Genomic DNA, 24,533 nt, shown 5'->3' with positions numbered 1-24,533 from the left:
AGGGAGAGTCCTGCTCATTTTTACAGAACACAAGAAACTTTCCGTTAAAGGTCTAGTCAATAATTTCAGCTGTGCAGGCTAGTGTCTGCCCATTATGGTGTGAACGCACCATAAATACAAATGGGCATGGATGTGTGCCGATAAAACTTTATTTACAAAAACAGAGGGCGGTCCCTTTGGCCAGAGGTTGGTAATTTGCCCACCCCACGAATGAGCATTAGCCCCCATTTCCCACATCCACCAAGGCCTCCCCCAACCCCTCAAGATGGAGAGGCTCGAAGTTTCACCTGTACTTACAGGTTGCTTTTGCAGGTGGATCCCATGGCTGGAAAGCCCTCCCCATTTTCTGACTTTTGAAGCTCAGGGTCAAAAACCACAGTCCAGTAAAGGAGTAGTCACCGTGGGCTGCCTTCTTGCCCTTGCCAATCTGATGTGGGAAATTTGTTTCTTTTATTTCATTGATTTCATGTTTTAAATTATGGAAATTCAAAAAATAGACAATTGAGAGACTACAGTGAACCTTCACCTAGGTACTCCTCCCTTCCCTTTCTCTTTGCTGGGTCGGGCTAGGCAGTTCACTGAAGGTGGGGGTCACACAAAGGCTTCTGCTATGCCAGTTGCAGTGAATTTTGGCTAGTGTCGTCCAGAGACCTTCCAGTCAGCAGCAAAGGCCTTTAAACTGCAAGGCACTGACCTGCCTGAGTTAACAATTTGTCACTGAATACCCAAAACATTCAAACGTCACGTGGACTGAAAGTTTCTAATTTATTTGAAGCCCAGTCTGGCTCAGGCAGTCCTCCACAAGAGAATTTTAGTGTTCTATTTAATGGGCTGCCAGCCCTGCAACTGAAGGGGATGCAGAATCACCCCAGATGAGACCCCACCTACCTACACGAACAATTGAGGGCAGGAACAATAATTGGCACAGGGTAGGGGCTCATTATGTTTTTTAAAAATTTTTTATTAGGGCAGCCGGTTGGCTCAGTTGGTTAGAGTGCACTGTTCCTGACACCAACGTCGCAGGTTTGATTCCCACATGGGCCAGTGAGCTGCGCCCTGGATAAACAGATTGAAAATGACAACTTGACTTGGAGCTGATGGGTCCTGGAAAAAAAAGTTTCCCAATATTCCCCAATAAAAAAAATTTAAAAAATTTATTAGAGTTTATTTGAGCCAAACTGACTATGCGGGGGAGCAAGATCTCAAGTGTTCTTAGGGCTCATTATGTTTTCATAATCATTGACTTTTCAGCCAACTGTTGGATTTGATTCCAGTTCTTTCCGAGTGAGTGACCTCGGCAGGTGACTGAGCCTCTCTGACCCTCGGTATCTTCTGTGAGATGGGGACTGCAGGAGCAGCCAAAGCGCAGGAGCAGGACGTGGCGACGACGCCTTGTGTGGCTCCGCGGGGTGCGGGCGTAGTCTCTGCCCATAGGTGACCACACGCGCCTCTACCGCTTCCCACTCGAGATTGAACAAGGAAGCTGCATCCGCGCCTGCGCACCATAGTGCCTAACTGGGAGAGCTGCCGCACACGCATGCACGCACGCGCACGCACGTGGCTCGGTCCGCGCGCTCCCCTCCGAGAGGTGGGGACGACGCCTGCGGGCGGGACTCCACATCCCAGTGTGCCTCGCGAAGACGCCGGGAGCCGCTGAGTTGGAAGCCCTACTCGTGGTGGCCGTACTGCGGCGGCGCGGACCCCAGCACACGCACGCACGACGGCACGCTCGCGGGCGCACCCCTGGTCACGCCCCTGGAGGCCCCGTGCGGGAACGCGCCCAGGCGTGCGCAGGGCGGCTGCGCGGGCGCGAGGGCGCGCGGTGACCGTTGGTGCTGAGGGGAGGAGGCAGCACGGCCGCCGCCGTTGCGCAGATCCGGGCCGCGGCTGTGGGGAGGGCGCCGGGGCTAGTGACCTTCCGGAGGCGGGAGCGAGCCAGGGGCCCCTGCCCGGGACGCCGAGCGCCGCCGCCGCCGCCGCCATGAACAACGCGGGCGCCGACGAGATCGGGTGAGGACGCGCCGGGCCGCGCCGCTGCCTCGGCTGGCCCCCGCCCAGATGCCGCCCGCCCGTCAAGGTCACGCCGTGGGGCCGCAGCCTGGGGTCCCACCGCTTCCTGGTGCGGGGGGGACCCTGAGCGGGAACCTGGGGATCCTGGGGGCCCCGCTGTTTCTTGGCTGGGGGAGCCCAAGGGGTGGAGGGGGCGACCCGCCGCCGCTCCCGAGTTTCCCGTTGGGGGACCCCACACGGGAGCCCAAGGGTTCCGCGGGTGTCCCCGAAGCCGGAGCGCCTAAATTTACCCCCGAGTAATCCCGAACTGGAACCTGGAGGGTCTGGTGCGCCCTGTCCGCCCCACGCCTGGGTTTTCCGCTGGGAGACCCCCGAAGGGGCGCTCCGAGGGTCCTGGGTTCCCTGTCTGTCCCCGTGGTTAGACTTCCCGCTGGGGAACCCCGAACAGCAACCTGGAGTATGTGGGGCTCCGCGGTCGCTCCTGGACCCGTGTTTCTCCTGAAGGACCCGGAACGGGAACCTGTAGGGTTCCGCGGCACCCTCAGCCCGCGCACAGACTTGGCGGGTCCGCGCACGTGGCGCGCCCGGAGCTGGGGTTCCGGTTCTGCCGTCGCCCAACTTCTCTCGTCCGGGACTTTGGGCGGTGTCCCCCTCTTTCTACTCTATACCCCCTAAGTGCTAAGAACAAGAAAGGGTCGCAAACAGAGGGCCCACGGGCCAAGGTCACGGGGGACCGGTCTGCGCACCCCGCGGTGTCCACCATCTCAGCGCGCCCGCGCCACCCAATGGGGAGTCTGCAACTGTTGTTCTTGTGTTGATGGAGCCCGTACCGCTCAGCCGCCACCTAACCATCCAAGGGGGTGTATTTAAAATAAAGAAAAAGGGAATCTCCGGCCGGTGGGCAGAAAGCCTTACTTCCGAGGTCTTTCTCCTTGGCGCAGCTATTACACGAGTTTTGTTATAGCTAAGTTTCCCCTTTAATTATAGCCTTGCCTAATGCTGAACTAACCGGAGATCCCAAAAGCAGTCCCTAAAGAGCTAGAAGAGGCAGTTCTTCCCTGGTGGAGGGCTTTGCTCTAGTTTTCCTTGCAGAGAAGGCTCCCACAGCACCAGCGTGACTTTACAGTTAAATTCTCTGAAGATGGCAAAACCGCCCCGGCTGCATTTATGTGGCCTTGTGTACATTTCTCAGTGCACTTAGCTTTGAACAGATGCGGTGTTTATAAAGTAATTGATTTGGTGAGTCAGTCATTGTTTGCTGGTGGGAGGCTGGCCTCGCTGGGCCCCGTGTGGCTCCAGCCACGGTTTACACCTGTGTTTTTAAAATGCATTTTGTGGGCTCCTCTCTCCTCAAATCCCACTCCTTTTAGAGGACCCAGAAGAAAGCACTTCGTTCCCAGCTAGGTTTGTTTTGTGAACCCGGGCTAGGCATTCTGGGTTAGACAAATGAAAGTTGCAGCACTTATGATGGAAAACAGGGACGCTGAGTCTGAGGGAGAGGTAGCACGCGTCCCACACCCACATGCGTCTTAATAGAGCACAGCCTTCCATGGCCAAGAGGCAGGGGTCTTCTTGCCCTGGGCTGCCCTCCCTTCTCACCCTGAGAACAGAGATGAAGGTTAGGGAAGGAAGGGAACCTTCAGGTATGCTTACAAGGAGCTGGCCAGACGGGGTTACCTGGCATTTCACCCCAACAACTTGTCCCAAATTTGGGATCCCAGCCAGAATCCGAGCCCAGGTCTGGAGGGTCCAGAACCATGTGCAATTGCGGAGGCCAGAGTGAAGAGCAGAACTGGCATGGGGGTCGGGAACCCTGCCTGGCCATCTTCTCCCACCCTGGTGAATCCATGCAGATCACACGAGTTTTAAAGTTGCAAATCGCAGTTGTCACAGGAACCTTTTATGGTTTTGCAAGTGAAAATCTGTTGCTAGAAAGTATTGACAAGTTTCTATTTTATGTAGGAACCTTGTTTGTGTTGGATGTGGAGTCCAGGGTCCACTTTGATCACCTTGCTGCGTGGCTGTCCTAGTTGGGCTGCCTGATGATGGGCCCCCTCTGGCAGTTTCCCGTGAGGGGACTGTGGTTGAGACCTTGGAGTGGTTACCACGTGGGAGGTGTGTTGTGCTCAGATCCGGTGATGGCAGACATTATCAAGAGGTGGCAGGTCTGAACTATCTGTGGTGACAGGCACCCTCATCTTTGCTTTAGTCTGTCAGCCCCGCCCAAGTGGTTCTTCAGGGAGTGCTTGACAGGTGGGAGGGACCTCTCCCCTTTCCTTTTGGACTCGTGTGGATGCAAGTGTGTGCCTTGGGAAGTGTGGATGCTGGGGCGCCATGCCGTCTTTGTTTGTACTTCTGAGTGTGAGTCTTTAAAGGGAGAGCTGACTGTACCTGAATGGGCTCAGAAATCAGCGTGAAGTCTGATGGGAGACCAGAAATTGTGTGAGACCACTGGCTTTAGTCAATTTTTTCAGTGTCCTGATTGTCACAGTCAGCTAGAGCACAGTGAGGGCCAGTTCTTGAGGGCAGAGGGACAGTGGGAGCAGTGGGTGTCGTGTGGTCACGTGTAGCAGACGGGCAGATGGCCACCCTGCTGCGGCAGGTCCGGCAGGGTCAAGCATTCACCTTGCTGGGGGGTCTGCTGAGTGGACAGGGCTGAGTCCTTCCCCTGCTGTGTCCTTGGAAAGTCAACTTAAAGGAAGGTCCCCTGATTCAGAATGTCTGTCGGGGTTGCCTGGCATCTTGCTGGTGCCCCCAGGTGCTGGGGGAGGGCTCCCTCCCATTCCAGATGGACAGAGGCACCCAGGGGCGCTTTGTCCGCCCACCTCTGGGTCAGTGGCCTGTGCCATGGAACTGGAGAGAAGTGAAGATTTTATCTGGCACACGTGGTTCTATGTGCGTCATCGGGGACTGGTAAGACAGGGACACCTGCACGTCATTGACGGGAGAGTCACGGAGAATGGAAGGACTTGGAAGAGGAAAGTGAAGCAGCATTTGGGTTACTCCAAAGAAAAATGTGGGGATGTGGGCTGTGTCCACAGCTGCTCAGCCAAGAGAGGCTGCAAGTGGGTGGCCCCAGGGGCCTGCAGCTCTAGCAGCGGCTGAGTGGTGCCTTGGTGGAGAACGGAGGGTACCTTCAGCACGTGGAGTGGTCCCAAGGCGGAGCGCTTAGGTCCTCCAGGAATGGTTTGTTGGAGAGGCTGTGGAAACAGACCCTCCTGAGTTGAGCTTTGGCTGGGCCTGGGAGTGGGGACTGGAGCCGAGAGGTCTCTCCCTGTTAAGTGCCTGTTTGCGCTGAGCTCAACAAGGTTGGGAGGCCGTGATGGGGGGTGGGGAACACTGGTTCTTTATGGGGGGACGTGGCTCCTCCCACCACTTGACACAGTGGGTCCTGTGGTTTTCTCTACTGTCATGCACCTCCCACAGTTGTCTGGGAGGGGATGGTCTGCTGGTAGGAGGGAAGCCCAAGTGTTGAGGGCAGGGGCTGGCACGGGTGGCCTTTAGGGTGAGGCCCATGGGCCAGGGCTGTGTACCCCCTCCCAGGGCTGCCTCCCTTCCTGTAGGGAGACCAGGACAGCCTGGGGAAACCAGGTCCCAGTGTGTCCCCACTGAAGACCAGGAAGGTGCAACGTAGTAGGCTCTGGGTTGGATGTTCTCTAAGAAGAAAGGGCCATTTGCTCAACAACTGTGACTGCTCTGGGCCCTCTGCCCTGCTGCTGCCTTTCTGTTGCCTCATTGCCAGGCAGGATGGCACTTCCCGAAGCCTGCCAGCATGCTGCTGGGGCAGAGCCCACAGTGGTCAGCCTGAGCCAGGGGAAGCCACTGAAGGCTGACTCTCTGGCGTCAATACCACGTGGCTGCACTAAAGTCCACTGGGTGGGAGCAGAGTAGTCACCCAGAAACAAGCTTTGGTTTCAGCAGAGGCGAATGCTAACCGGAGCCTGGTGCCCGGTCACTTGTGCAGAGCCCCTTACAGGAAGAAGTCACCTGTACCCTCTCGGGGTACAGGCCCTGGAAGCCAGCGTGCTGATCCCAGGTGATCTCTCTCAGGTCCCCCAGCTGTCAGCATTGCCTGTTTTCCATGTAGGAACCTGACTCTGGGTCTCCTGGGAGCGGAGGTCCCTGCACTGGTTTGCCTGGTGCAGGTTCTGTGTGGCCCTGATGTCCAGCTTTAGCTGAGCAATGACAGCCCTTCAGAGGAAGAAAGGGCTGAAACGGGGAGCCAGCGTAGTTGGCTAGTCCTGTAATCTGCAGAGTCCCATGTGTACACGCCCATCAATGCCTAAGATCCACACCGTGCCAAGTGAGTGGGCCGCCCCTGGACGTTTGGCAGGGTGAGCAGGTCTCACACTCGTGCCAGGGCTGAATATCCATGTTGGCCAGTGATGGTCTTGCTGCCTGGGCAGCAAGGAGCTGTGTCTGACTTGTCCTGCAGGGGCCTTAGTCTCTGGGGTGCTGGGGTACCTGTATCACTCACCCTGGTTAGGTTGGCACCCAGGGCCCTTATTTTATTGATTACAAAACCTAAGGCTCAGAAGTTAGGGCTTTATGGGGCTTTGGAGAGGTCCCTGCCACCATGAGTCAGTGGGGCCTCCCGGGACCTTCCCGAACCTTCTGTGTGCAGACTGGGAGAGTGTGTCCTTAGAGCAAGAGGAACGGAAGTGGAAACACAAAGCACCCAGCACGTCGCCGCCCCCATGGAGACACAGCAGTTTCTTCCCTCTGCGTAAACTGGTGGTCACATAAGAAGCATGTCTCGCTATGTCCCAGATATCCTACGTGATGAGACTGCTGTTTCAGAAGAAACATAAATCCTGCTGTTTCCTCAGTAGTCAAAATTTCATAACTTGTGATCTTTTATAACTTCAGACTTACAGGACAGTTACGGAATAGTAACAAAGTCCCCAGTACTCATTACCCAGCGAGACTCATCAGTGGCTGACATTTTGCCCCATTTGTGCGCGTCTTTCATGAAGTATGAGAGGAAGGGGCGCCCAATGTCCCATTGTGTGGACGTGTCCATGTGTCCTATTTCCTAAGAAACATTCTCTCAGAGGAACACAGCACAGTAAGAAAATTGGGACACGTAGTATTGATACCATCATCCATCCATGGGCAGATGCCAGTTCTGTCAGTTGTGTGGATGATGGCATTTCTAGTCTTTTCCCCTGGATGCCTGATTTTGAAATTTAAATGAGAGCTGGAACCTGGACTGGTCTGGCAGGTTCCTCCTCTGCTGGTGGGCGGTGGAGGTTAGGCTGCTTGGAGGGGCACTGGTTTATTACCTTACTGTTCTGCTTGGATGCAGTGCTAAATAGAGGCTGGTATTTCTCTAAGTGAATTGGGTTTTGGTTTTTGAGAATGCTTGAGATCGCTTTCCTGCATGAAGCTGCTTTTCTACAGCAAGCCCTTGGTTGTTCCTGTGCCGAAGGACTGGGCAGATGGGCAGCTCCTCGGTGCCAGCCAGCCTCGGGCCCTTGTCATTCGAGGCCTTGAGTCACAGCTTGCTCTGGGCAGCGCCCAGCCCGGACGGCCCTTGGGGAGTGCGGCACAGATGGAGGCTCCACCCCCTGATTGTTGGGAGGCTGGAGGCCTGCATAGGAGACACGGTTTTAAGTTAATGAGGCCTAAATGTGAGCCTCTCTGCTGCTTGGTCAGCATGTTCCCTGAAACCTGTCCTTGCTGAGCTCCCTTCTGAGGTACTAGAAGCACAGCCACAGCCAGATGCCTGTCCTGAGTCCCCTTCCAGAGCTACCCAACCAGGGATGGGGTGGTGGCCTGTTTGTTGGCAATTTGAGGATGGCAGTGGGTACCTGTCTGGGGGTGGGAAAGTTTTCTCACACTAAATTCAAATCGCCCTTTCTTAGAAAAAAGGTAGATTGGAATGAGCCCCCGACAGTCTTGCTGTTGCAGGCATCTTGCCAGTGGCTGGCGCACTGAGGCTCCAGTCACCTGATGAAACAGCAGTGGCGAGTGTGCCTGCTACCTTGAGGGGTCTGTCCTTGGGCGGAGGGCAAGGTGCCCTGTCTGGCAGTTCTCTTCGTTTCTCCGGAAGCAGGAGTGCGATCAGCCTTGCAGGGTCCTTGTGTCTAGGTGTCTCAGGCTGGTACTGAGCCAGGCCACGTGCTGGCGTCTGGAGAACCGCCATTAGCCCCTGGATCCAGCTTTGAGGGTGACAGTGTTAATGTCCTCTTTTCCTGGGCGAATCAGGCAGGACAGAGAGCTGCTGCCACGGTTGCTGAAGCCCTCCTGCTTCCTCTGTCATGCCTGCCTCCAGGGCTTTGGGAGACTGGAATGATGGGGAACGGGGTGTGGGTGACACAGGTAAGCATGGTCCCTAGTGCGGACTGGAACAGCTCCGGCACTTCTGTTCACTCCAGGTCCAGCCAGCCTGAGGGTAGCATGAGAGGTGGGAAAGGTAGGCACTGCCTGGCCCTCCCTTGTTGGGCCCCAGCAGTGTGGAGCCCTCCCCAGGAATAGCAGGAGGGCTCTGGGTTCTGCATCTGCCCGAGGGCTGTACAGACACCAGGCAGGTAGGCTGCAGGGACGGTATGCCACGGAATAGTAACAAAGTCCCCACTGCTCCCGAAAGTTCTAGGACAGCCCAAGCTGCCCTGGGGTGGGGGGTGGGTGGGTGGGGCTGCAGTGCTGGGTCAGGAACCCTGGGGTCCTTCCCGGTGATTTGTGGTTCCTAGCTCATATCTGCGTGGTGGGTGTCTGAGGCTCTGCCCCACAGCCCCTGGCGCTGCTGTCATTCTGGCTTGTGGTCTCAGATCACCATTGTACATGGACAGTACTGCAAGAGTGGCAGGGAATCCTGCCCCGTGGCCTACTCCGCAGCGTCCTGGGGGTCCTGTTGTCTCTCAGAAGCACATTTTCTGGCGGTGGTTATGGTCTGTGCACTCGCGCAATTCTGGACACGTCGTCTTCACTCACTGCCCACTGTGTTGGCAAGTCTCACGTCTGCAACCCACGAGGCCCATTGATAGCTGTGGCTGTCGTGCACAGGGCCATGACAGTGACACGTGTCAGCATGTTTGCATGAACTTGGGAGAGGTCGGGTGGGCATCATCTTTAAGGCAAGAATCATCTTGACCCTAATGTTTTCTTGTTGAATTTTAGGAAGCTCTTCGTGGGCGGCCTTGACTGGAGCACCACCCAAGGTAGGTGCCGCGTGCTGTGCGCGGCAGGCAGCCTCTGACCTTGGTCTTTGGGTCGTGGGAATTCATTTCTTGCTACTACCTCGGCTTTCTTTAATTCTTGATTGGTTTACTGTCTCGATTTCTGGGGTGGAGGGGCATTTGATCAGGCGTTGGCGGGGGGGGGGGCCAGAGGGAACTCAGCATTCGCTTGAAAGGGCTAATTTCATCCTGATGCTTCACAGCAATGAGGGCATCCTTGGTGGGAAGAGGCTGGTCTGCAAGCCGAAGTCGTGGGTCCTCATCCTCTGCACGTCACTTTCCTGGAGGCCTTGGGCACTGCCGTGCTTAGTGCAGCCTTTCTAGTTTATATGCAGATGTGACGCTTCCGTCTTTTGGAGTCCCTGTCCTTCCCCACATGTGTCCTGTCCTTAAAAACCCGCTCCCCCCAAAAAAAACAAAAAAACAAAAACTGTTTGATTAGTCAGTTTAAAAATGGCTAATTCCACACTTTCCAGGTCAGGCTGGAGAAGCAGGAGAGCTGTGTGTGTGCACGTGTGTTTGCACGCCAGCTGCGACACTGCTTAACGCTGGTGTGTGTGTTTGTGTTTCTGCCCCAATCTCTGAGCAGAGACTCTACGCGGCTACTTCTCCCAGTATGGGGAGGTCGTGGACTGCGTGATCATGAAAGACAAGACGACCAACCAGTCTCGAGGCTTCGGCTTTGTCAAATTTAAAGACCCCAACTGTGTGGGCACAGTGCTGGCCAGCAGACCGCACACACTGGATGGCCGAAATGTAAGCGTCCTCCTCCGGTCACGCTCCCTTGCCATCCCCCACTCACCCTTCAGTCTGCTGTCCCTGAGCACCCACGGGTGTTGGTGGTAAAGAGTTTCTCCTGTGCATTGATTTGAAAGGATTAAGGCTCTGTGTTTAGATTGCATGTTGGAGTTACATACGGAGACGGTTGAATTGCCCGGGGCCCATGCTCATGTGCTGAGCTACTGTCGCTGACACCTTTTCTACAGAAAATAGCCTCATAGTCACAACTGGCTCCTTTGAAACTTCCTACAGATCGACCCAAAACCATGCACACCTCGGGGGATGCAACCGGAGAGGACGCGGCCGAAGGAAGGCTGGGTAAGGCGCCGGGCGGGGCAGCCTTGTGTGTTTCACAGCCAGTTTAAAGGGCACACATGCCTTTGATCTGGTGTTTTTGCTCATTAACATTGAGAATGACAGAAAGTGTTTTCCTTCGATGCTTGAGCAGCCAAGAATTGCTCAGATTTATCCAATGCTGTAAGTTTTTTATCGTGTAGCCAAGGAGAAAATTCTTAAAAACAATGACACCTCACACCCATTTGTCATCGGAGCCTTCCGTTTTGTCCACCCCGGCTGCTCCCAGCCTGCCCAAGACAAAGTGCAGAGAGAAGCTTCTCCTTCCACTCCCCACTGCTTGGTGGCCTGGTCGTCCTGACTCTGAGGCCTCCGCCCGTCCAGGCGCCAGGGCACACAGGCACGGCCAAGTCCGAGAGCCTGGTCACTCGAACAACATACTGGGCCAGCATGGTGACTCCTGGGGATTCCTTCTGAGCTGCATGTGACCCCAGGTGCTGGGCAGCTGGAGCAGGCCTGTCCTCACACTCCGCCCACACCTCCCTTTCTCCCACCCAGCAGTTCTCAGAAGACCGTCACCTGGAATGCTCCCGTCCGCGCAGAAAGTCCTACTAGACAGAGCTGGGCTGGAGGCAGTTCAGATGCTGACCGCAGGCCCCACCACACATCTGAACTGCAGGTCTGGGCTAGGGCCTGAGAACCTGCATTCCTAGCAGGATCCCACCTGCTGCTGACAGACAGGCCTCAGACCCTTGAAACTGTTTTTATTTTTCCGAATGTCTATTAGGAGAGTTTTCAAATTATAGAAAAATTGAAAGAGTAGTACAATGGACACTTAAATACACCATCTAGATCCACCATTTGTTACTATTTTGCCAAAGTTACCTTTTTGATATCCATCTCTGTCTGCATATATCACCACTCCTAAATTTTGGAGCTTGCTTCTAAAAGTCCAGCCTCCCATGGAACCCTCGTCCCCACAGCTAAGATGCCTGTGGTGATGCCCAGTGTCACCTGTGTCCACACAGCCATGCTCGCGTTTCACAGGCAACCTTCACAGCCTTTCAGACTGGACTCCAAGCAAGGCTCAGATTCCGTTTGGTTCTTAACGTCCTGTAGTCTCAGCAGCTTTATTAAGACACAATAGGCACACCTGGGAAACCCTTGCCCACCCCCAGAAATTCAGTCTCTGCTAATCCAGGACAGTTGGGGTGACTTAATCCAGGAACTCCTTGGGTAGAAAGAAGGAGGGGTGTTAGGAGTGGAGGGGGCAGCAGGGGCAGGAGCCAAAGTTTGGGTCCACCTGATGACGCCGGGCGGACACGTTCCCTCTGTGTCTGACCCTCAAGTGCCAAACTGCAGGCAAGCGTTTCCACCCGGAAATGTTAGGTTGTCCTGCCGAGAGTGTGATCGGTGTTGGCAAAGGTGAGCTACAAGGCCAATAGTGGGGTGACTCTTCTGTTACTAGAACTTTCCATCATCGTTGGTCATCAGCTTGAAAGCCAGCACCTGTACACCAGCCTCGTCTCTACTAGTTTTAACCTTGGAAGCCCCCTTGTTGTGTCCTCCTCACTCTGCTAAAACCCTTAGTTTCACAAAGGAGAGAGCTTTTTAAGTTCTGGAGCTGTTGGGATTTGGAGTGATTGAGCGCAGGACTGTGGCCTGCTGTGTAAGCGCCTTGGCAACGCTCTTCCCAGTCTCCTCGGTCTCTGGGGACACGGCGGGCTGGTTTGGATTCTCTTTGGAATCACTGGACTTTCGGAGTGTTGGGTGGCTTTAGCTGTCACCGAGCCCATGCCGAGATGCACACCCTGGGGAGCGCGCTGAGGGCTCCCCACATGGACTAACAAGCTTTTCCTTCTTGAAACAGCAGAAAGGACCCAGGAGCGATAACAGTAAATCAAATAAGATATTTGTCGGTGGAATTCCTCACAATTGTGGTGAGACAGAGCTCAGGGAATACTTCAAGAAATTCGGAGTGGTGAGTTCTTCCCACACCAGCAGCTCCGGGCAGCAGCTGATCAGCTCAGCCTAGTCGGGGCGGGAGTGGTGAGCTGTGTGTCCACAGGGAGGCTCAGTTTGGCAGCTCTGTCCTCTTGGCCCGCATCCCCCCACTCCCCAAAAAAAGAACAAACCAGAGCCCCATCCTTCCCCTTCATGGCGAAATATCACCCAGGAGCGTAGTCACAGTTTCTCCAGGCAGAGGAAACACCAGGCCAGCGTCCAGAAGGCCTTCCGCTCGGTCGTGACCACCGTGGTGTAAAGCACTGGACAGTATTGGGGGGAAAGCCAGACTGCTGTCCTTGATCACGGGGGAATGTTCCAGATCAGGTCCACCTGCCCTGGGACCCGAGATGAGGTGCCCACCATGGGTAGGGCGGGCTTGGGCTGGTGGAAGAGTTCCAGAGCAGGGACTGTGCCCAGGTCCTTAGACCAGCAACGCGGACCCCACTGTCTGGGGGGCCTTGCCTCTGCCCTGCGTCCTGCTCAGCATTTCCTTTGTGACACAGCCCTCCCAAGGGTGCTTCTGTTTTCTGGGAGAGCCTACAATCTTTTAGAATTTCATGGGGGTTAGAGTTCATCGGAGGCATACAGGGAACTTGGTTCTAGTGGAGCCAGCAGAGGAAAAGACAGGGCTTGGGAGTCAGAGTACATGAGGCCACCCCAAGCTCCCGCTGCTCACAGCTTCTTAGTAGTGGTGTGGCCCTGCGTGCTCCTGCTACAGCCAGTTTTTCAGGTGGCACCTGAGTGGAGTGTCAGTGTATACAGTGAGGGACGTGCTCAGTGAGCTGGGGACCACAGGCGGGTAGTCCTAGAGCACTAGCACTCCGAGTCATTCTGTCCTGTCACCTGAATGGGGCCGTGGCCTGGGCCCCTGGTGTCCAGCTGCCTGCCCTGGGAGCTCTGGGAGCAGCGGGAGCATTTGGCCGGCTGCTGACCCCATGTGTCTGGGACATCACCCCTGGAGGGCTGGCCTTTTGCCTCAGACTCCCCCGGCTGGCGACATTCCCAGCAGGCGTTGGGCTGGGGCATTTTGTTGTAGCCAGAGATGCTCGTGGCACCCAGGTCCTCGAACGGCCATCTCTCTTGCAGGTCACAGAAGTGGTCATGATCTACGATGCAGAGAAGCAGAGGCCTCGAGGTAAAAGAGATGGAGTTTGTCCTTGACCTTTCCCCCCTCAGATGGCAAACTATCTCACAAATAGGTGGTGGTTGTAGCGAGCATTTCCTCAGAAAAAGGGTGATTTGGAGACAAATGATTAAAACGTAGGCTCTTCCTGTGCAGCCCCCAGCTTGTCTGCTTCCCAAGGTCAGACGTTACTGGCTTTTTTTTTTTTTTTTTTTTGGCTCGTTCTTTTGAAGTTTTTACAACTTGACATGAATTTGAACATGGTTTCTGTTTTTCAATGTGCACTGAAAGACTTGTGGTTCTTTTATACCATGACCTTTCTCGGTTACGACCATGTCCTGTTTTCAGCTCACACCACTCTAGTCAGATGTTTCATTCCATGTCATCAGGCCAGGTCTGCCCCAGCTCAGCTCAAACGTAGAGTTTCCTTTATCCATCCCATGCTTTTTTCCTGTTTTTCTTGTTTTTTCCCCCTCAGTCAATGGGGCCGTTGGGAGGAGGGGCGAGGCCGCCTCCATGGTCCCCACCAAGGTCCGCTGAGCTGCCCCCCCTGCACGCTTGGGGCTTGGACAGCGGGTGCTGATTTCCATGCCCTTTTTTTTTTCTTGTGGCTGCTGCTGTTTGTTCCTGCCCGTCTGTTTTGGTTCATCAGCTGCTTTGGGCCCGGTCTGGGCTCTGCAGCCCCTGCCCCGCGGAGGCCCCTAGAGTGCGGGGCCGGCTGCCCACAGCATGCGCCCGCCGTGCTGGAGAATAGTTTGCCATTTGAACTTCCATCCTTTACTCCATGATGAAGTAATGTCTCCTCACTTCATGTCAATTAAGCTGTTAAGTCTTAGTCTTAATTTTAACGTAGCCGTACATGCTTAGTGACATACTTAAGTGATTCGTAGTAAATACAGTAATGTTAAGTAAGTTGTTTTTCCTTTCTCTCTGTGAATTTTTGTGATTAACGATCTCTCTTTAGATTTCTCTTCTCCAGGTGCTAAATTATATCACACAGGTACAGGCCATCCCGCAGTCAGAGGAGGGAGCGGGCTTTGCTCCAGTGGGGTGTAAACGAAGTTTCAGTGTGTTTCTGTGCCGCTTCCTCAGTGGTGATGTCGCCTCTTGACACAGACGCGTCCCTAGACGCCCCACCCTGGGCTCCTTAACCACGAGTCACCGCCTCTTGCGCCCTAACGGATCGCGCGAGCCCTGTGGTTTCAGACACTCCTGCACACTGAGAAAATGTTACCTTGTAATATGCATTCATCACCCGTGCTGTGTTCCACCATTGCCTCCGATCTTGTGAAGCCTCAGGACACGGGACCCCGAGGGCTGCTTAGATTCCCCAGGTCACTCCCTAGGCCGCCTGTTGTTCTAGCCCTGGCCCGGGGCCAGGGGTGCAGGCAGGATGGGCTGGTGGGGAGAGCACTTTGGGCTTGGCCCTTGGGCCTGCGTTCCCGTCCTCAGCCATCGGACTCTGCGGGTCCCAAATCCCCTGGAGCTTTAGGCAAGCAGAGGGCGGGAGCGACGCCCAGAGCAGCGGTTGGTCAGCGAGCATCCTAGAGCTCGCTGCTACTTTACTTTCCGGAAACTCTCACTAGGGCTCTGAACTCCCTCCCTTTCTTCTTCTCTCCCTCCTTGAGTTTAAGACAGTGTCCCTGCCTCAGGGATTCTACGTGTCTGCCTTGATTCCAGCCAGCGAGCCCCTGACCTCTGGCCCCCTTTGCCCGTTGCTGCCCTTGCTCACCTCACCCCTTCTTCCTGTGTCCCCTCTGCTCCAGCTGTGTCTCCTCTCCTGTTTTGCCATCGTGGTTCCCTTTCTTCTCACACCATGCATAGATTCTGTGTGCATGTGTGTGTAGAGAGAGAACCTGGCTGAAGGCTCCGGAATCCCAGCTGTCCTTCCCTGCCAATCTGTCACCCAACTTTCTGAGCTGCCTTCTCCTCGTTGCCATCCTTTTTCCACTGTTGTTTTGCCTATGATTTTCCCACGTGGTCCCGGGCATGGCTGCCCCTGCCCATCCAGCACAGGCCTGCCCCTGGCGCTGCACCTCTGCCACATGGCACTGTTCCTTTCCCCCCACGCCCATCTTTAGCCCCTTCTTGGCCCTCAGCCCTTCCCCTCGCCCGTCTTTTGTTCTGGGGTCTTCTGGCAGCTGTCTGCCGCGCGCGTCCTTTTGTGCTCACAGCAGATAGGCCTGGGAGCCAGTGCAGTGGGCTGAGGACCAGACATGCCACGTTAGCCGGGCCGTCACGCTCACCCAGACCAACCAAACTTCGTTTATACTGCCACTTGTGTTTGGAAAATGCTAAATTTTTTTCCCTTTAAAATTCTCTTTTTGATGACATGGTGCCTCTTGCTCTTGCTGCTCACAGCAGAGTTGACCTGCTGGAACCCGCTGTGGCCTGTATCTTTGTGTATTTTATTACGTAGATACGTACAGATACCTACCTGTATACATACGTATATGACCTTGACAGGACTCCTTGGGCTTACCCAACAGCGTTGGATAAGCCTAGCGAGGCACTAACTGCAGTAGACGTATGTTAACGCGCTAGGACAGTATATGGCTGCTGTCAGCACTGGCTGTGAAGCAAATTGCAAGCCGAGGGGGAGAATCCTGGGTTTCAGCGGAGCAGCAGCACACCCATAGATAGCACACTTGCGACGGAGGCGGAGCTCTCAACCCGCTCCTTGCCAGCCCTTGTCTTCCACAGAATGTTCTAGCACTGGCGCAGCACGGCGTCCTTCCATATTTGATGGCCCTCGCTGCTGTGCTTTCCGGGCTGTCACTCTCTAAGAGACACCCCGGTTTCCCAAATGTCTCCATGCGGAACCCCAGCCCGAGCTGGGGCCCTGGCGTCCCGCGGAGATCTCCCTGCCTCAGTGGCTCGCCCGGCCGGCCCCGCGGCCTCCTCCCTCACTCGCTTCGCTGAAGCCCTGGGTTGATCCCTCGGCCCGTCCCTAATACTGTTCATCATCCTGTTTTGTGTCACAACACCCTGCTACCTTGATTCACTCTTCGTCGTTGGCTAGGTTTTGGATTTATTACTTTCGAGGACGAACAATCAGTGGACCAGGCTGTCAACATGCATTTTCACGACATCATGGGCAAAAAAGTGTGTAGTGGTAGTTTTATTTTACCTTCAGACCAAACCAAGTCTCAGGCAACTAAGGGATTTCACTGGAAACGAAAATGCCTTCACAGATAAGGGCTGGGCGAGTGGCTGCTGTGGGGTGGGACCTGGGCCTACAGTGGCAGGGTGGCTCTGTAGGGAAGGGGGCGCTGGGGTGGGCCTCCAGTGAAATCGCAGGTTGCCTCAGGCTTGGTTCCAGTGACCACTCCTTCAGATGTCTGTCCCATGTTCCGATTATTTCATCTGACCCATGGTGGGCAGCGAACCTTTGAGAAGAGGTTCTGTGTAAAACTGAAAGAAATGTAAACATCCTGAAGGATTGGTTGTTTTAACTTGGGTCACTTACTGTGAAACTCCGGTACCAACTACATGCTCTCAATAGTACTTAACTCCATGCAGTCAAGTGACCTCTGGTTGTTTCATCTTCATACTGTGTTGCTGCCACGGAGGTAACCATCAGAAAGTGGCTCCTAACTCCTCATTGGCCCAGGCCCTTCGAGCTGTTGGAGAAGTTAACTGTAAAATGAGTAACTGGTAGAAATTCTGCAGTGTGGGATTTCTTACGGTTGGTGAAGGCTTTGGGGTCCACATTTTTGCAGGATTCCCGCCTGGGCCCTTATAAAACCTGCCCAGCGGTAGCCCCCGGTGGTGCGTGCCACCAGCTCCTCATCCAGCTCAGCATGCCCAGCCCTTCTGATTGAGACACTGGAAGGAGTATGGCACCAGGGCTGTCCCGCCACCCAGCCAGCCCGCAGCCTTGCTCCCTGTAGGAGGCTCAGGTTTTGTTGCAAGCTTAATGAATTCCGTTTGAACCTGACTAAGCAGGAGACATTGAAGCTTCTAATTCAAAATCAGCATGCAGATTTAAGGATGCCTGCCAGTTACGAGCACAAGGCGAAAGGAGCCTGCATTCAATAGTTCATCGTCTTGTGACGGTTAAAACTTGGAAGAAGTGTCCTGCTTCAGGGGCAGAAAGTGCACGGATTGGCACCCACTCTGGGCTGCTCAAGAGTGGATACTTCTCATGTCTACAGGAGTCTGGCTCCTGTCGCCTGACCTTCACTGGTCCCCGCCAGTTCTTCAGTGGTGATTTCCATCTCTAATGGGCTTGGGTCCCACTTATAATTAAAATCGGAGTGGAATGACTATCCATGTTCCCATAGGAAGAGAGTAAAGGAATTTTTTTAATACAAGGTCTGCTTTGCTTTGTAAGCAGGAACCAAATTCCCTTAAGGAAAGTGTGTGAAGACTCATTAATCCGAGGACTTTGTTCCCATCCGTGGAGCATCCTTGGGGCACCAGGAAAGGTGGAGGTCTTCGTGCCTCTGCCCCACTTCCTATTTGTTCCCTAAGAGGAAGGGATTTTAAGGAATTCTGATACATAATGTTTAACTCAGCAGCCTGAGACCCCCAAGGGTGACTCCTGCTGGGTTCATTGTCTCATTAAAATTTATCATGAAAACAAGGAAAAGTCAGGATACTCAAATGCTGAGGCAACCCTGGAATTGGGGCATTTTGTCCTCAGGCTGCGTGAAGGAGACCGAATATGGCATAAGTAGGACAAGCCACTCCCTGCTGTCGGGGCCCTTCCCCTCACTGTGGCTCCTGCCAGGTCCAAAGAGGAAGGGTCCTGGGCTGCTGACCTAACACAGTATGAAGATTGCTTACTGATTCAAATGTCCATTTTATTGCATGTTTGTTTACTTTTTTGTTAGATGTAATGTAAGATTCTCTTTATCACATCCATTCCCTCTGACATTTTGAGTTAATTGAGATTCTTTAAGCGTTAGCCTGGGGAAGGTAAGTCTTTATCTTCCTTTAGACATTTTAAATAAACCTAAGTAAACCAACTGTGTTTCTCAGGTATGAGCTGAAGGCACAGGCAGGGTGGGCGGGCTCTGCAGAGGTCCTGGGCAGCTCCCAATGGAAGTACCCCTACACCGGGGTGTGGACGGTTGCTGGCTCCTGCCACTTGGGAGTCCTGGGGAGCCCTGTGACGAGGGCTGCGATGGTTGGAACGGCCTGGTCTCTATCCCCAGGTTTACAAGGCCGTTGAAGGAGGACGCTGCCATTTTAACTTGACTAAGAGACCCTTGGCACACACAAAACGCTCAAGGGTTCTTGGCCTTCAGTCCCTGCTCCGCAGCGCATAGGGCTTAGCATGTCACAGTTGCATCTGTTGTACCTGAGAAACATTTTTTAAATAAAATAATTAAACAACAAAGAAACTTTTTAAAGGAAAAAAGCTACTACCCTAAATAAGGTTTATAGTTAAGTATTTAGTTTTAAGTCGTAATAAGATGCTAAGTGTAGTCGTAAGTTACCTGAGGGTATGTCTGAAGGGAAGGGGCCCCGGACCCTCGCGGCCCCCTGAACCAGAGCTCGGTTTGTCTAGGTGGAAGTTAAACGGGCCGAGCCTCGGGACAGCAAAAGCCAAGCACCCGGACAGCCAGGGGCCAGCCAGTGGGGGAGCCGTGCCGTTCCCAGTGCTGCCAATGGCTGGGCAGGCCAGCCCCCACCCACATGGCAGCAAGGATATGGCCCGCAAGGTAAGACCACCAGCACCCCTTCCTCCAGACTTAGCGCAGAGGTGGGCTGTGTGGGAGTGCTTGCAGGCAGAGATGGGGCTCCCGACTCACCCGGGTGCTGGGTCTCTGGGTTCTGTGTCATCACCTGGTCCTTCTGGAGGGTTGTGTGGCCCTTGGTGTACTTGGGGTCTCAGCCGAGTCCCCATATGGAGTTTAGGCAGCTAGGGGCCAGCAGAGCTGCAGTGGGCGTCCTCCGCCACGTGGGTCTGAGCGAACAATTAGACAACTCACATTGTCATGCAGTCCTTTTGCTGGGGCAGGTTGGGCGTCCATCACTGTCACCTCCATCTTTGATTGCAAGTGTGTGATAGACAGCCCACAGTGAGTAGGAGAAGTGGGATTTACGCCCGGCTGGAAGGAGAGTCCTGCCTCTCCAGGTCTTTGGGTCTGTCCCTGCTTCCAGGGCTGTGGGCCGGTCCCAGCTGGGCTAATTGAGCAGTTAAGGACAGCCTGGCAGGAGGGTTGGGGGCTCCGGGGCAGGATCTGCGAGCCTCCACCAGTGTTGGAAACCCAATGAAGTGGCAGCATCCAGGGAAGGGCAGAAGGAGGAGGGGTGGGGCTCTCGGCACCCCCAAGCCTGCAGAGCCATCTACTGATCTTGAAGCTTTACCCCTGGTCTCTCCAGAGCTGTCTTTAAAAACCTGCATTTCATTGCAAAATAAAACGCAGCTACAGGGAAACACAGACCAGACGCTCCTCCGGCAGCAGGGGAAGGGCCCATGCTTGGCCTGCAGCCAGCCAGGCCTGAGGTCCCACACACGTACCCAATTCCTTGGTCTGTTGGCATCCCCTCTATCCAGTCTGCTGGTTATGTTGAAGAGCCAGGGCCACGTGACACGAAGGCTTTTCTTGTGAGCCACCTCTGGAAGGATCGGGACAGCAAGCCCTGTGCTGATGTCCAGGGTTCTTGGGACATCACAGGGGCCGTTCTGGTGGGTCCCTAGGGGCGTTCTTCCTGTGTCTGCCAGTGGGGCTCTGGGAGGACTCTGCCATGTGCTCTGAGTGCAGGGCTTGTCCCCCAGTCCTGATGTTGGGCTGACACAGCACCACCTCCTCTTTGTTTTCCGGTTTAGGAATGTGGGTGCCAGCAGGACAGGCAATTGGTAAGGAAAAGGAATCCAGAGTGCGGGGACCTGGGTCTGGGCGGGTGGGGCTGTGTGTGCCATGCTGTCCCGCACCCTGTGCCCTGCTTTCCAGGTGGCTACGGACCACCCCCTGCAGGAAGAGGAGCCCCACCACCGCCCCCGCCATTCACGTCTTACATCGTGTCCACCCCTCCCGGAGGGTTTCCCCCGCCACAGGGCTTCCCACAGGGCTACGGTGCACCCCCGCAGTTCAGTAAGTCCAGGGGCTTTGGCGGGGCCTCCATTGCACACCTTGACCTGCATTTTTGCAGCCTCTGCCTGAGCATTCACTTGGGAGGTGGGTGGGGGAGGGGGCGCCTGTGCTGGGTGCCACCTGTCCCAGTCCCTCTGACTGGAGGAAAGGGGTGGGCCGGCTCTGTGCCCTGCACAGCTGTTGGCTTTGCCCCCTTGTCAAACAAGTGCACCTCGTCTATGGGGTGGCTCCATGAGTTGACACAGCACAAAGACCCCGTTCTTCTCACAGTCATCTCTCAGGGCAGGCATCTGGATCTAATCTCAGATTAGAATTGAGGGGGCTGGAGGTCTTGATTTACTTTTTTCTGTACTTGGCTTGTAGCTGGAGATCTGGGCATCAAGCAGCCAGCTCACCCCCAAGGTTAGGGCGCTCCTTGCAACCAAAGGGCACAGCCATGTACTGGGAGCTGGGTTTCTGACAGTGAAGAGCGACCCTCACCTAACCTGGCATGGCCCCATACTATTCCTACAACCTTTTTCCTACTACATTCTTGGGATTCCAGTGTGTCATTCTCAGGGCCACAGGGCGAACCAGCCACGTTTGCAGGCTCAGTGGCCACTGGCCCATGACTGGCCAGTTCTGTGGCCTGGACCACAGCCACATGATGACCACGTGGCCCTTCACAGAAAAGATGTGTCTGCTGCTGACCTAGATCACACCTCATTTTCTTTCTGGCAAGATGAGAGGTGGCTAGAAGTGGGGGTGTCTGAAGCCAGAGGCTAGAGCACAGGTGGCCGTGATCTTTGTCTTTCCAGAGCACGCAGGTTGTGCTGTGTTGGATGGTCGCCTCCTATCTTTCTAAGGAGCTTTCCAGAGCAGTGACCCCCTTCATCAGTTACTAGCCAGCACCACTGCAGGCAGCTCCCAGGCCTGCGCAGCTTCCTGCTGCTCTGCTGTGCCCAGTTTGCATGTTCGTCATTGCCTTGGGCGGGCCCGCATGCGACTCCAGGTCTTCCTGTGGGGAATCCCAGGGCGGCTCCTGGTGGCTGGGCTGTGGGTGAGAACGGTGTCTGTCTTTCTGTCCTGTTTGCAGGTTTCGGCTATGGGCCGCCGCCTCCACCGCCAGATCAGTTTGCCCCTCCAGGAGTTCCCCCGCCACCGGCCACCCCAGGGGCAGCCCCTCTGGCTTTCCCACCGCCTCCGTCTCAGGCTGCCCCTGACATGAGCAAGCCCCCAGCGGCACAGCCAGACTTCCCCTATAGTCAGTACGGTGAGTGGCTGCGCCTCTCCTTCCCAGCAGCCTTTATGGGCCAGGTGGCCTGCCTGCCCGCTGCTGGTGCGGGGATGTTGGAGAGTTCACGTGACTTGGGGTCAAGCAGACGTCAAGCAGGATCTTGGTTGCTGGGGTTTTTGCCAGCACGTTAGTCGTAGGAAAGTGTGGGTTGCGTAGCAGGTGTCCCCGGACCTGTGGGTTTGGGACCCCGAGGCTGGGACGGTGCCCCCAGGCAGACAGTGACACAAGGGCTGTGACCTCTGTCAGGCCTCAGGCACCCTGGCAGGCCTGTCCATCGGGTGCCTCAGTTTTCCGAGTGCAGAGTGCGGGCAGGCGTGTTGGCTGTGGCTCTGGTCTATGGCAGGTGCTGGCTTTGGCGTTGGCTTCGGGCTTCAGCCGAGGGGCTGGTCGTGGGGTAGGTGCTTCTGAGCTGGGGTCTGCAAGGTGGTGACCGAGTGGGGAAGTTCGTGTGAGGATGGGGTGTGGCCTAGGGTCTCCCCACACTGGGCTCCCTCCCTTGCCGACTGTGCAGGTGGCAGCTGCAAGGGGTCAGGGCCTCCAGGGCTCCTGTGAGAGCTTCAGCCTCCCTTTCCTGCATCAGAGCTTGACTTGTGTTTCGCTCAAGATGGCTGTGTCTGCACGTTGAGCCACTCTTGCCCTCGAATGTGGTCCCCATTGGCTGACCAGGTGCCCCCCACAGAACCCCTACATCGCACATTTCTGTTCCCCTTGGGGACTCGTGGGGCTGCGGTCACCAAGTGTGTGGATTCTTGATCCCACCTGGAGCAGGACGTGTTGGCCACCCTGGGTGGGAGTGTATGTGAGTGTGAGCGTGTCCCCTTTTTGCCCCACGCCCACCAGGGCCGCCCTGGGGTAGTCACCCTGGTCTCGTCTCTCGCCAGGCCTGGGTACCTATTCTCAAGACCCGGCGGGCTTCGGGCCCATACTTTGTTTACAATCTTATGGTCAGGCTGAGCAGTGATGTGGCCTAGGTAGGTGGTGCCTCCTCGTCCACGGTCCCCACCTGCCTGCACCCGGGCCATGGACATCGCGTCCTCTGCCGTCCCGGGCGGGGGTGGGCCCGCGGTGCCCTCTGGGACAGGGCCGGGAGCTCTGTCTCCTCAGGGGGCCCTGGGACGGCCTTCATGCAAGTGTGTGGTCCGGGTGGGCAGGGAGCGAGGATGGTGCCACCCCCCTTTCCAGAAGCACTTCCGCACCCTCTAAGGTCAGCGGTGCAGGGTCATTGTCCTGTTTAGAGGAGGGTCCTGCCCAGCTCAGATGGGCTCTGCAGCTGCAGCACTTGCGCCCTCAAAGCCCAGTGCTCCTAGCGTGCAGTCACTGCCCGGCCCCAAGCCACTTGGTTTTATGGAACCTGCCAGGGTGGGTCACCTTTGTAGGGAGGACTGCTTGGGATCTCGGGGTGGCATCCTGGAGGGAGGCCAGGGCTGGTGAGATGTTTCCTTAAACCCTGAATTGATGTGCCTGAGCCCACCCTGCACTGCCCACTCGAGAACAGACTTTCTAGGAGCCCGAGGTCCACCGAGCCGAGCCATGTGACATGCGTCCCCAAGCTCAAAGGGCTCTCTAGGCCTCGGCTCTGCCACCAGGGCCCCACCCTGAGTCCACAGGGATGTGTGGGGAACGGCCGAGATCTGACAGGACAACCTGGCTTAGCAAGGGTCTGTCTGTGAGGTGTTGGACCCTCTTTCCTTAACGTGCAGAGACAGGGTACCGCCAGGGTTCAGGGCAGGCTCTCCGGGAGACAAACGCTTCCTGGGGCCCAGCGACTCCAGGCGGGAGCGGGACCCCGGGTCCTGTAGGCCGTGGTCCATGCAGCCACTCTCCAATCCGCTCACCGCACTCTCTCCCTGCAGGTTATGGACAGGACTTGTCCAGCTTTGGCCAGGGCTTCTCAGACCCCAGCCAGCAGCCCCCCTCCTACGGGGGCCCCTCGGTGCCGGGCTCGGGGGGGCCCCCTGCCGGCGGAAGTGGCTTTGGAAGAGGGCAGAACCACAACGTGCAAGGATTCCATCCCTACCGACGCTAGCCGGTCAGCACCACACGCTAGCCGGCCAGCGCCAGGCGGACGGCGGGACAGCCAAGACACAGGATTTGAAACTTGTGAACTCGTGACAATCACAAACTTGGCAGAAAAAAATCGCGATTCAACCTTAGGGGGAGGGGCGGGCACAAGGCTTTTGGAGGTGGCTGTGGGTGTCTGAACTGAAGTTTTTAAATATATTTCTTTCTCTAACCCATCAGCACAATAAAAAAAAAAGTCACTGGTTCAACAACAGGGTTTTAAAAAAATGTCTTCAGCTTTAATTCAAAACTTCAGGTTTCTTTTTCTTCCTTTTTTTTGAAATTATTTTCCTGAGCCTTTTGTTTTACCGTATATTGTAAACTTTTATGTTAAAGAAAAAAAAATATACATTTACAAATTGTGAGATTTTTAAGAGAAATTTTCTACGATGTATACTGGCTTATTTTTTAATTTAAAACAGGGTTTCCGTCGGCACTGGTGGAAGTGAGGGGCGTTTTTGGTCCCCGCACTCCTGGCTCTGAGGGTTGGGACTTGTCGGTCCAGAAATTCTGGAGCTTAAAGAAGCAATCTACTGAGTGTGTTTGTTTTTGTTTATTCCTTGCTTTTGTCGACTGACCTGCCTGGCGGTGTCTGCAGGCGCGCCATGGGCTCGCGGGCGACCACCCACGTCTAACCGGCATCAAGGGCCAGGAGGCCTTGTCAGCCGACCTCCTGCGTACATGGCTTCAGGGCGTCCCCACTGACCAGTTTGACCCTGGTTTGAATAAAGAGAAGTGCGTTTGGATTAGAA

The 24,533-nt window shown here is 55.4% G+C and overlaps 1 protein-coding gene across 10 annotated transcripts; it reads left to right on the top strand.

The window, feature by feature from the left end:
• The first annotated feature begins 1,792 nt into the window (after window positions 1–1,792).
• Window positions 1,793–24,533, top strand: DAZAP1 (DAZ associated protein 1). 10 transcript variants are annotated; one of them, XM_074337435.2, is made up of 13 exons: window positions 1,812–2,010; window positions 9,133–9,173; window positions 9,781–9,947; window positions 10,224–10,289; window positions 12,136–12,246; window positions 13,359–13,407; window positions 16,418–16,500; window positions 18,914–19,067; window positions 20,180–20,209; window positions 20,304–20,444; window positions 21,520–21,696; window positions 22,602–22,691; window positions 23,574–24,533. In XM_074337435.2, exons 1-12 carry the CDS (start codon window positions 1,982–1,984, stop codon window positions 22,679–22,681), a joined length of 1,128 nt encoding a protein of 375 aa, XP_074193536.1. In that variant the 5' UTR covers window positions 1,812–1,981; the 3' UTR covers window positions 22,682–22,691; window positions 23,574–24,533. The 10 variants fall into 10 exon arrangements, with proteins under 10 accessions (XP_074193533.1, XP_074193536.1, XP_074193541.1 ...); XM_074337432.2 differs by lacking the exon at window positions 22,602–22,691 and having other exon boundaries at window positions 1,793–2,010; XM_074337433.2 differs by lacking the exon at window positions 22,602–22,691 and having other exon boundaries at window positions 1,838–2,010; window positions 12,139–12,246.

The sequence above is a fragment of the Rhinolophus sinicus genome, chromosome 15, assembly GCF_057876585.1.
Source record: "Rhinolophus sinicus isolate RSI-liver-muscle chromosome 15, RSI-T2T, whole genome shotgun sequence".
Lineage (NCBI taxonomy): Eukaryota > Metazoa > Chordata > Mammalia > Chiroptera > Rhinolophidae > Rhinolophus > Rhinolophus sinicus.
Note: the sequence above shows the minus strand (reverse complement) of the source record. Positions and strands in the feature narration are given on the sequence as shown.

Bases quoted from the DNA above. Each gene is read 5' to 3' on its own strand.
- DAZAP1 (XM_074337432.2), top strand. From the start codon at position 1,982: ATGAACAACGCGGGCGCCGACGAGATCGG. The intron at 9,948-10,223 runs GTAAGCGTCCTC...AACTTCCTACAG, and splicing joins ACACACTGGATGGCCGAAAT to ATCGACCCAAAACCATGCAC. The intron at 20,445-21,519 runs GTAAGTCCAGGG...TCCTGTTTGCAG, and splicing joins CGGTGCACCCCCGCAGTTCA to GTTTCGGCTATGGGCCGCCG.